The sequence below is a fragment of the Malus sylvestris genome, chromosome 17, assembly GCF_916048215.2.
Source record: "Malus sylvestris chromosome 17, drMalSylv7.2, whole genome shotgun sequence".
Lineage (NCBI taxonomy): Eukaryota > Viridiplantae > Streptophyta > Magnoliopsida > Rosales > Rosaceae > Malus > Malus sylvestris.
The window spans coordinates 3030517-3041937 of record NC_062276.1 but is presented as its reverse complement, the minus strand read 5'-3'; the positions used below and the strand labels follow the sequence as shown (position 1 = coordinate 3041937).

The following is an 11421-nucleotide window of genomic DNA, read 5'->3' as shown; positions in this document are numbered from 1 at the left end:
TATTTGTTAATAACTTTAACATAAATAGTTATTTTTTAAATACGAATTTGTACACGTTATGGTACAAATGACAGAGATCGAAGAATAACTTCTCGTACTAATATAATCATTGTCATATTTAAAGGAGATACAAGCCCACGAACATAGAACGATTTTTGACTCTCTTTACTTTTTTTTAAAATTTTAAAAAGATGATGTATTTTGCTCACCGCACTCAAGATAATATTCACACCCTATTTATTATTGTTGGTTGAGTTTAAGTTTAGAGATTTGTATTTATTTACTACACAGAATTCAAAATTTAAATTTATCTAACAATTCTAAATAGGCCGATGAGCATGACTAATCACTTTAGGATGGTAATTATTTAACAGTCATAAATAGGCTGGTGAACATGACTAATCACTTTAGGATGGTAAACAAAAATATTTCCTTAAAGAGAAATACTAAGGAGACTCTCTGATAAGTGAGACTCTGTATGAACTTTCTGACAACTCTTGTTTTTTGTATAATTTTTTATAATGTTTGGCACATAAAGTGATATTAAACTCTGAGGTAGTGAAAAATCTATGAATAGTATCACTTAAAGAAACCAAATAATGTGTCATTAATAAGAAACAAACGCATTTATCAACACTTAAATAATAATTGAATTATCTACTTTCATGTCGTTATCAAATTTTATCAACGAATTTAATGTCTCTCGCGTTACTCTAATTATTTTGGTTAAAAAAAGGAACGTTCATGGCATGTGGTCAATATTAATGATATTCCAAGCTGTTCAGAGCACATGGCAACATGGCTTCATCCGCTGGACAGAACCGAACCTCCAATGGGAAACCATATTAAAATAATATTCAAACAACCCGAAAGCAGCAAGAAAGTTCCCTCTGCACCAAACCAAATATGTTAAATTGCATAATAGTCCTCTCAATTTACCTGAAATTTCACCTTTTTCTTTACACTTGTTTTTTTTGCACTTTCGTCCATCTAGATCTTTTTGATTTCTAATTTAGACACGTTTGTTATTGCTTTCACAAAGTCTAAAAGTGGTTTCTAGCACCCAAAAACGCTTACGAATTTGTTTAGCAGTATCAGTTGAAAGAGCTTATCGGTCTTAAACTTGCTTTTTAAAGTAGCACTTCCAAGTCCTACATAAGCAAAACGAGTAAAAACCTACAAGGTGAACAATATTTAAAAACTACTTCTAATACCCCGTAGGCTAATAAGCAAAAGGATGAATGCACCCGAGTTAGGGCTCGTGTTTGATTAGTAATTGAGGAAGGGATCCCAAGTGAACCCTTAGTTCGTCGCTAAAAGTTTAAATTTTTTCCCCTATCTATCATGTGCACATCTTCTCATTTATAAAACTTAGAGCATCTCTAATAGGACCCTATACCCGTTTAGTCCTTAAATATAGAAACAAAAGGCTTCTAATGGGTCGGAATAAAAATCCTCAAAATATCTCAATAAAAGGACTCGCCAGATACCTTAACAAAAGCCTTAAATATGAGGACTGTATATAGGAATTCAAAGAGTGAGTCCACTGTTACGTAGGGAAACAATTCCACCCACGTGAGAATGCTGCATAACAGCTTCTCTTTATGTTTTCTTTCTTTATTTTTGAACCCACCCATTCCTGCAACTTCCCTTAACATTGAAGATGCTCTTATACCGAAAGAAATTCGGCCTCATTGCAAAATTGGAACGATACTAACGAAACGAACTTACAAGGATTAAGACGAAAGAAAAACAAACTATCAGAACAAAACTGAAAATTCAACTAACCTACGGGACTGTTAGTGTAATTTTTGATTTTGGCCCCAACTACTCTTGCAATTTCCGCAAAGCACCCAAATATTACAGACGCGTTTTCTGCTACACCCCCACAAAATACTAGTACCAAAAAGACGTGTTTTCTCCGTCTTGCCTTTTTCTTTGACCATTTCACTTACAAATACTCCTCCCTCTCCTCCTCTCCATCTCCATTCCCCGACGATGCTTCTCCTTAAACCCATTTCTCTCCTCCTCCTCCTCTCCCTCGTTCTCATTCCGGCAGCCGCAATCCGATCATTCCCGGACCCGCAAACCGGAAAGGAAAAAGGATTCAACATGGATTTCTCAGAAGCGCCGGAATACACGAACGGAATCAGCTGCCCTGCTCTTCTGGGCTCCAACGACAGAGCAGGAAAGGAGGTTTGCGATCCCTCCCTCGTCCACGTCGCGATGACGATCGATTCCGAGTACTTGCGCGGCACCATTGCCGCCGTCCACTCTGTTTTCAAGCACGCTTCCTGCCCGGAAAACACATTCTTCCACTTCGTCGCCTCCGACTCCAGCGCCGTCGATTCCCACCACCTCTCCCGCATTCTGAAATCGACTTTTCCGTCGCTTAATTTCCGAGTCTATGTGTTCAGAGAGAGCTTGGTGAGTCATCTGATTTCGTCTTCGATTCGACGAGCTCTCGAGAATCCATTGAACTACGCGCGGAGCTACTTGGCTGATTTGCTCGACCCCTGCGTCGAGCGCGTGATTTATCTCGACTCCGACGTCGTTGTTGTCGACGATATCCAGAAGTTATGGGAGATTACCTTATCCGGGTCGAGAGTGATCGGAGCTCCGGAGTACTGCCACGCGAATTTCACCAAGTATTTCTCCGACGAATTCTGGAAAGATTCCGAGCTCTCCAAGGTGTTCGACCGAAAGCGCCCGTGCTATTTCAACACCGGCGTGATGGTGATCGACTTGGCGAGATGGAGAGCCGGAGGGTTCACGAGAAAGATCGAGACTTGGATGGAGATTCAGAAGGGGAGGAGGATTTACGAGCTGGGTTCTCTTCCGCCGTTTCTGCTGGTGTTCGGCGGCGACGTGGAGGCGATTCACCACCGGTGGAACCAGCACGGCCTCGGCGGCGATAATTTGATGAACAGTTGCAGGTCTCTGCATTCGGGTCCGGTGAGTTTGCTGCATTGGAGTGGGAGAGGGAAGCCATGGACGCGGCTGGATTTGGGAATGCCTTGCCCTGTCGATCTTCTGTGGGCCCCTTACGATCTCTACAAACACCATCAAAGTCAGCTTCAAGATCTGCATCTTCTTCAACATCACCACCATCAACAATTTTTGATGTTGTAGCATTAATTAGCACAGGATTATTTGTTTGATGATTTTTTTTTACAGAAATTCGTTGATACATAGGAGGAAATATTATTTTTACCGGATGTAAATAGGGAGGGAGATTTGAACAGAGTGAAGAGTTTGGAACATATTGTTCCAATTAAGCCAATTTAATTAATTTTTTTTTTTCCCAAGTTGGTCTTAAATTATTTTTGTCTATTTCTCTAGATCTCTCCGAATCCCTTTCGCCTAATCATTCTCATTAAACAATTCAGACCCTTGAAATTTGATTTAACGGTTAAAAATACGGGCTCACTTTAAAAATTATAATAACTTTAGCTGTTGATTCAAATTTTAAAGACCCAAATTGTTTGATAAGAAGGATTAGATGGAAATGAGCAAGAGATGATCGCTTTCCTATTTCTCTGATGTGTTTGTCCAGGAACATCCTGGTTGGGTAGAAATATAAAACTCAGAAGTAATCATTATATGTGACAAGTCAAGATCATCTCTGTCTCCAAAGCTTAAGGATCTAGAGGTTCGAGCAGTTGAGAAGAGAGAGAGATCCGAATCCTTGGTTTCTATAAGACGAATTTAAAATGAGTAGTGCGGATGTCTGAATTGTCACGAAATAATGGCAACAAGAAGAATTTGGCTATGCCAGCAGGAGTGTTGGTTGCTAATTTTTTTCATCTATATACACTTGTAAAATCGAATACAATTCCAAATGTGTACGATAGGTTAACTTATGGAGATCACGAATCCTCTTTCATCGTGAATCACGATGAAAGAGGTCGGAAGAACCGTAATTATTGCGGTATTCCGTAAAACGAAGAAGAATAATACAGATGAACTTGAAGAAGAATAAAGGTTGATATAGACGAACATGAAGGATGTACACGCCTCCCACTTTCCTCTCTTCACAATAATCCAACAACGCAACTCAAATGCAATCGGTTCTCCAACCCTCTTAAATGATGACCTAACAACATACACCTGCCACAAGAAATATACGAACCTTCAGATTTCAATCGCTAATGGAATCGGTTCAGCTAGTAAGATATCATAAAAAGTCTGGCGTATTTATTTGCCTCTACGACTCTACGTGTACACTACGTGAACACGGGACGGTTCCAGAAGTGACTTAATGCAAGGCAAATTTGGACAAGTAAGAAAAACAAAGCATTTACGGAGGACTACGACAGGAGTCTAACCAGAAAAGCAGCTTCGCTAGGTAATCTCGTGAAGTTCCTATGGTGTCAAGTTCGCCATCAGCATCTAGGCCATTCTCACTGTCCCCTGTCACCAAATCTTCCACAAAGTCTGAGGAAGTACCGTCCTTGAAGAATCGCTGCAATACATTTTGAACAAGCTGGTGTATAATTTCCTCCACCTCAAATGATGTCGGTCGAGATAGTTCAGTCACCTGTTAAAACAAATCATCACACCATCATCAGAAAAGATGGGACTCGTAAAAATTGCAACTCCATCGCAGAGTAAGATAATTACCATATCAGAATCTAGAGACCGTAGATACTCCAATAAATCGTTCCTAGGTCCTCTGTCATATTCTAATTGCATATTTTCCTGCTTTAGCGCCTTCAGTTCCTGAAAAAAGCAAAGTATGTCATTCCCACATTCCGCTTAAAACAATGCACAATCTTTCAAGCATTTAACTTCAACAACGAATTAAGCTCAAAAGCACAAAACTTGAGCATCATTACACTGTCATCACCTTAATAAGGTATTACACCATCATCAAAACTACCAATCTCACCACCATATTACAGTGAAATCACACTAAACGGGTCTTAATGGTTACCCATTAACAACCCGATGGGTTGATTTTCCACCTTCGTATTTAAGATTGATACAAGACATGCACGAAAATAAAAACGTTCATAAACCAAAACTTGGAAGATTGTAAACCAGACAAAACGAGCTTTGATCTTGCTTTCAAAACCAAAGAACAAGCTGTCCATACTAGAATTTTCGACTATTTTAGGCGCAATTCAAAGAAAAGCACTGGTAATTGTGGAAATGAACAAAACGGAAAATTCACAGAGCAAATGCTCACCTCCTTCACATTTGTCAACTCTGACTCCAACCTCTGGATACAATTCAAAGCCTCCGGAGGCAAATCGCCAAAAACATGGGGAGTTGCTGAATCCAAGAGTTCGCTACTCACCCCGATACCATTTCCATCATCCCTTTCCTCACTCTCCACCCTATCCGACACCCCATCGATCTCCGACCGATCCAACGGCACAGAATTCTCCGTGGATTTGTCGAAATTCCTCATCAACGATATCCGATACTCCGCGTTCCACAGTGTATATCTAATTGATAAGATAAATCCCAAAACAATTTTACTCTAATTAATACAATTACGCACTGAATTTACTGAAATTTGAAGAACGGGGTTAGAAATGTGAATTATTACCCGGTGATTATCGAGGATGTGAGGAGGCGATGGAGAGGGGCTTTGGAAACCCTAACGGTGACGGAGAACTGATAGGACGGGAGCAACCCCAGCATAGTAGAAATGGTCTGCTTCATGGAGTCCCTGGCGGAATCCGTAACGCCCTTGGAGATAACGGAGGTGTCGAGGGGCTCAATTTTCTTGAGCATGTTCGCAATCACGGAGAAACCGCGGTCGAAGCCGGACTTCCGAGTCGAGACGAACTCGTCCGACACGCCGCCGCCGTCGACGCCGGACATGAGGCATCGGACGGCGGAAGTCGAGCTGGCGGACAAACGACGCCGCCGGAAGGAGGAGGGGAGTAAGGGGCGGACGAGGAGGTGGCGGGTAATCGGGGGCGGCGGCTGGGAAGGCTTGAGAGACAGGTCGGTGAAGCGGGAGAGAATGACGGCGCGAGCTGTCGCCGCCATGGACGAACTGGTTATTTGTTGGAAGCTCTCTTGGCTTCTCTCACTGTCTTGTGGCTTGCGCGTCCTGGGAATCTTTTATCTTCGCCGTTTCAGTTTTGTTTGCTTTTGTAACTTGCGCGAGGAGATTGACCTGCGTTTTGAGTCAAATTACAGATTCACCACTCGACCAAACGCTCAGGGTGGACAGGGCCACAGGAGAATATTAGTTAGACAAGTACCGACTGAAAACGAGTACAATTTTGTTGTTGGATTTTTGTGTATTAATTTCCAATAAAATAAAATTGGGTTTTTAGCAATTTTGGTGCTTGAGATTTAAAAATCGATATAATTGGTTTTTAAGATTATTTACTGGCAATCATTTAGTTATTTTTGTAAAAAATCTCCGTTAAATTAGAGAAACCACTAGTTCAAGTCGAGGGGTTGAATTGACAAAAGTAGCCTCAATTTAACTGAGATTTTTTACAAAATAACTGATGGTAGACAAGTCAGTGGTCATTTTTATTGATTTTAAATTTCATGAACTAAGTGAGGAGTTATACCAATCTTAGAGGTGGGTTTGGATAAAAAGCCAATCAAACTTAATTACTATTTGCAACATGAAATTAAGAAATTGCAATTAATATAATCGAGTGAGTTGGCAATTTGCGAATGGACCAAGTATCTAGTTAGGAAAGTTGAGGAGAAAAAGAATTTGGTTACTACTTCCTTTTCTCCTTTTTTTTTTTTTTTTTTTTTTCCTTCTTCTTTGTATATTTTTACTTGAAACAAACGTAAGTTCTGGAACACTTTGCGTTTGTTTATGCAACTCTCAAACCAGTTTAAGCTTCGTTATTGTCTTATCTTATTAATATAATACTCACATCAAATAGAACGAATGTAGACTCAAGTGAGATCAATGTACATGACATCTTATGTTTTTGTGAGGAACGTGTGACGTTTGACGAGATCTAAGCATTTGTATACGTGTTTTTTCTCATATCAGACATGTTTATTAAGTCACGTCAACATCTTATATTAATTTTTTTATAGAGACAAAATGACAAAAAGTAAAATGTGAGACGAGAACACGAAAGAAAATGAGAATAGGAGGAGAGAGAATCATACTCCTACTAACAAATGCCAATGCCAGTGTCATCTGGAGTTTCTTGTGTTTTTATTAAGAATCATTTAGTCGCAAAATTAATATGGATCTAGATTCTCTCTCTTTCTATTTCTCTCCCACATTAAAAACATATCCAGGCTAATTCAAAGGTGAAGATTAGGCCGACAACCATTCTTACACGTTTTTTAAACCCCAAACGACATTCGTGAACCCGAAAATGAGAGATTTTTCAGTGTGCTCGGAGCACTGCACATACGCATGTCATTATACACATGTCACTATACAAGAGGAGAAACACTTGGAAAAAAAATCCTTCCCTCAACTTGTATAATCACAAATGGAACCCGTCTATTACACGCTACCTTCTGGGATCCTCAACCGCGACAACAGGTTTTGCAATTTTCCTCGCCGTCCGGGAGCTGGCCGGCAATAACAACAGCCTGATCCTCACGAGATTTCTGCTTCACTACCTGTAAATCTCGGTTCTGAGAAAACCCGGGAATTCGAACTTGAAATGTGAGCTCCGCGGGCAAGCAGACACGGCCGTTCATAGAGTGATCTTGGTGCGCAGAAAGGTCTTTTCATGCAGAGCTCTCTTTTGGGCTTTGAGTATTGTGCCTGGGTTTGGTACGAGCAAAGATCACCAACTTAACAGCAGCTTAAGTAATTTTGGAAGAGAACAAAGACTGAAGAATCGATGGTAGGTCCTTTAAGCTTCAACAAAACAGGAAATCAAAAGTCAACCAGTTCTGGTAACGCTCCCCGCTTCGTCAATTTCCAGCCAGTGGCAGTAAACGATGACCAACTGTTCCGTTTTGAACTCACAGACTAACAAAAATCTAGCTATGCAGGTGGGCAAAAGAATTGAGTTTTCGACAGCATAGGCAAAGATATCATAATTTGGTCACAACTTTGAGCATTTCTGCCAAAGTGAAAACCAACGACTAGTACGAAGGTCTAAAAGAAAAACCAATGAGAAGTGCAACTTATGACTATTACCATTTCACCAGCAAAAAATAAATCAGAAACAGATACACAAGGATGGAAAACACATATGATCTAACTCCAACTGATTACAATATAAAATCTGAATCTTCATCCCACAATAAGCGAAAACAATTCAATAAACCCCTAACAGGGAAAGTAATGGAAAACCAAGATAAACCTTTTCTAAGACGCTAGCAATCTAGTTCATGATAATATTAAAAGACAGTAATTGGAAGTAGGAAATACAAAACCTATGGCTCAACTGTGCTTACTTGTTGCCACTCACCGTCGACAGATTCTTTCCACAATGTTACATTGTTATTTCCATCAGCCACAGCCAGCAAGTTTCCGGTTAGAGACCATGACACCCTCCAGACCGGGGTCTTAAAATCCTTTAAAACCTTCCCCTCCCATTGCTCACCTTCCTTGGCCACAGTCCAAATCACCACTGTTCCGTCCTGTGAAGCACTTGCGATTGTGGACTTTGGAAGTCCCAAGTTGGGTGCCCATGCTACATCTCTCACCCAATCGCTGTGCATTTGAAGGGCAGGGAAGCAGTCCATCTTCCAGATCCCATTGTACAGCTTCCACACCTTCACAGTATTATCACACCCACCGGATGCCAGCTTATGAACTGGATCAAGCAGACCAGATCCAACTAGAGCACCAGGAGCCATCGATGGCGCCCATGAAACTGAGGTTACTCCAACAGGGTGGGCTTGCTCTATCTTAGTGGTGTCCCAACCACCATCGGCCCTGGCAGTGAAAACCGAAATATTCCCATCAGAAGAACCGCAAGCTAAGCTCAGACCAAGTTCATGAGGTGCCCAAGCAATGGAATTTACCGATGACTTGTGGTCGTTAAAAACATGAGCCTGTTGCCACTCATTGGGATTTCCCTCCTTCCAAATGATCACCTGCCCATCATATGAACAAGAAGCAAGAATCGACCCAAACTTGGGATGCGCCCAAGCTACCTCCCAAACAGGGCCTCTATGAGCTGACAATGTAGCAAGGTGCTGTGAAGCGTTTCCGACACCAATTATCTTAATGGTGGCATCAGACGAAGCTGTTGCTAGACGCTTTCCATAGTAATCCATGGCTACATCGTGGACAGTGTCCTGGTGACCCGTTTCGATCTTCTGGGCAGGCATCGTTACCGATTTATATTCTCGTGCCAAAAATGTCCCCAAATCACCTTCCCTTCAATTTCCTGAACTTGTCCCCTTTATGCTTCCTCTGGATTACAATGTTTTGCATATCAAAATTCAAGTCTAAAATTCTGTAACTAAATTCCCAAATCATTGCAATTCAGATAATTTCTATAGGCAATTTATCTCACAAACAACAAGATATTGAAATAAATACAGTCACATTAAAAAAAATAATTCACTATAAAAACCCATATAATTAAATTTTCATATCTTATAATCCAAAATCAATCGCTATTTAAGATTAATAGCAGCAAAAAATAAATTAATTCCAGAAATTATGATTTCAGAAGCTCCGTAAGGGAAGATCTAGAAATAAAGTGCGATAGATCTGAAAAATATCGAGCCAGAAAATTGAACTGATTTAACATCGGAATATAAATAAAGGACCACGGCGGAGGAGCGACTGACCTCTGGGAGGAAGAGAGTGAGAGAGAGGACGCGGCGGAGGTCTCTGATCGGAGAACCAAAATTTCTTCAGTTGAGAAAGAGCTTATCGTTTTAAGAGAGAGGAGAGAGAATCGCTAAATTTCAGGCTTCAGCAGCTCAGAGCGCGTGCGTGCGTGTTTTTAGCGATGTTTGGGCGCGTCGGCTTTGATATATAATCCGGGCGTAGGATAACTGATTCGGGATCAGGAATGGGGGAAATACCCATGAGTATGAATAACTACGGTTATCTGTCCATTTAAAATTAACGGTTATGGTTATGGATAACCGTTTAGACAAATTAACGGTTATACACATAACCGTTTATCCATGAAATTTAAATGGACGATTATGAGTATTATCCGCGGTTATAACGGGTATCTATCGGTTATGGGTAATATTCGCAGTTATAATGAGTATCCATTTATCCATTTAATTTAATATATGTAAAATTAAAAACCCTTAGAGAACTCACAACTTCGTCACTCTCTCTCTCCATCGCTCTCTCTCTCCGCCTCTTGACTTCGACTCGACCTCACCTCGGCGACCTCGCTCAGACAACCTCACCACCCTCCTCGACCTCACCTCAGACAACCTCCTCACCTCAGAATCCGGCCACACCCATATCACACAGACCCTCTTATCTCTGTCTCGACTTCTCATCCCTCAGACCTTGATTATGTCGAAGAGCCTTCCTTCACGGCACAAAGGCAGAGCTATGGCCACCAGCGCCCCTCACCTCTCTGATTTCTCTCCCTTGATTGCTTCATCCAAATTTCAGGGCACTATACCCCGATTATCCCCCAAATCAGGTAAATTTTGGAATTAATTAAGGGTTTGTGAAATTTAAATTAGGGTTTGTGAAATCTAGTATTGATTAGGCATTGTTCTTGATTTTATTAAAAATTTGCATTGTTCTTGATTTTATTAAAAATGTTGGTTGATTGAGGATAATTGCTCTAAAAATCAAACAACATTTTTAATAAAATCAAGAACAATGCAAATTTTTAATAAAATCAAGAACAATGCCTAATCAAGACTAGATTTCACAAACCCTAATTTAAATGTCACAAACCCTAAATTAATTCCAAAATTTATCTGATTTGGGGATAATCGGTGTACAGTGCCCTGAAATTTGGATGAAGAAGTCAAGGGAGAGAAATCAAAGAGGTGAGTGGCACCGGTGGCCATAGCTCTGCCTCTGTGCCGTGAAGGAAGGCTCTTTGACATAGTCAAGGTCTGAGGGATGAGAAGTCGAGAGAGAGAGATCAAAGGGTTTGTCTGATGTGGGTGTGGCCGGATTCTGAGGTGAGGAGGTTGTTTGAGGTGAGGTCGAGGAGGGTGGTGAGGTTGTCTGAGCGAGGTCGCCGAGGTGAGTCGAGTCGAAGTCGAGAGGCGAAGAGAGAGAGTGACGAAGTTGTGAGTTCTCTGAAGGTTTTTAATTTTACATATATTAAATTAAATGGGTAAATGGATACCCGTTATAACCGTGAATATTACCCATAACCGATGGATACCCGTTATAACCGCGGATAATACCTATAATTGCCCATTTAAATTTCATAAATAGACAGTTATACCCATAACCGTTTATTTGTCTAAACGGTTACCCATAACCATAACCGTCAACTTTAAATGGACGGATAACCGCGGTTACCCATACCCATGGATATTTTGCCCATCCCTAGC

General features: G+C 40.8%; 3 protein-coding genes across 3 annotated transcripts; 1 reads left to right on the top strand and 2 right to left on the bottom strand.

Annotated features, from left to right (window-relative positions):
- Nucleotides 1-1963: 1963 nt before the first annotated feature.
- Nucleotides 1964-3320, top strand: LOC126610648 (probable galacturonosyltransferase-like 10). Its single transcript, XM_050278755.1, has one exon. The coding sequence runs from the start codon at nt 1999-2001 to the stop codon at nt 3130-3132; it is 1134 nt and encodes a 377-aa protein (XP_050134712.1). The 5' UTR covers nt 1964-1998; the 3' UTR covers nt 3133-3320.
- A 466-nt stretch (nt 3321-3786) lies between these two features.
- Nucleotides 3787-6090, bottom strand: LOC126610650 (uncharacterized). Its single transcript, XM_050278756.1, has 5 exons — nt 5558-6090; nt 5192-5453; nt 4624-4722; nt 4329-4540; nt 3787-4110 (listed from the first exon to the last, which is right to left on the bottom strand). The coding sequence occupies exons 1-5, from the start codon at nt 6004-6006 to the stop codon at nt 4035-4037; spliced, it is 1098 nt and encodes a 365-aa protein (XP_050134713.1). The 5' UTR covers nt 6007-6090; the 3' UTR covers nt 3787-4034.
- Nucleotides 6091-8088: 1998 nt separating this feature from the next.
- Nucleotides 8089-9885, bottom strand: LOC126610651 (protein transport protein SEC13 homolog B). The gene is made up of 2 exons (XM_050278757.1): nt 9718-9885; nt 8089-9334 (listed from the first exon to the last, which is right to left on the bottom strand). Exon 2 carries the CDS (start codon nt 9247-9249, stop codon nt 8347-8349), a length of 903 nt encoding a protein of 300 aa, XP_050134714.1. The 5' UTR covers nt 9250-9334; nt 9718-9885; the 3' UTR covers nt 8089-8346.
- Nucleotides 9886-11421: the final 1536 nt, after the last annotated feature.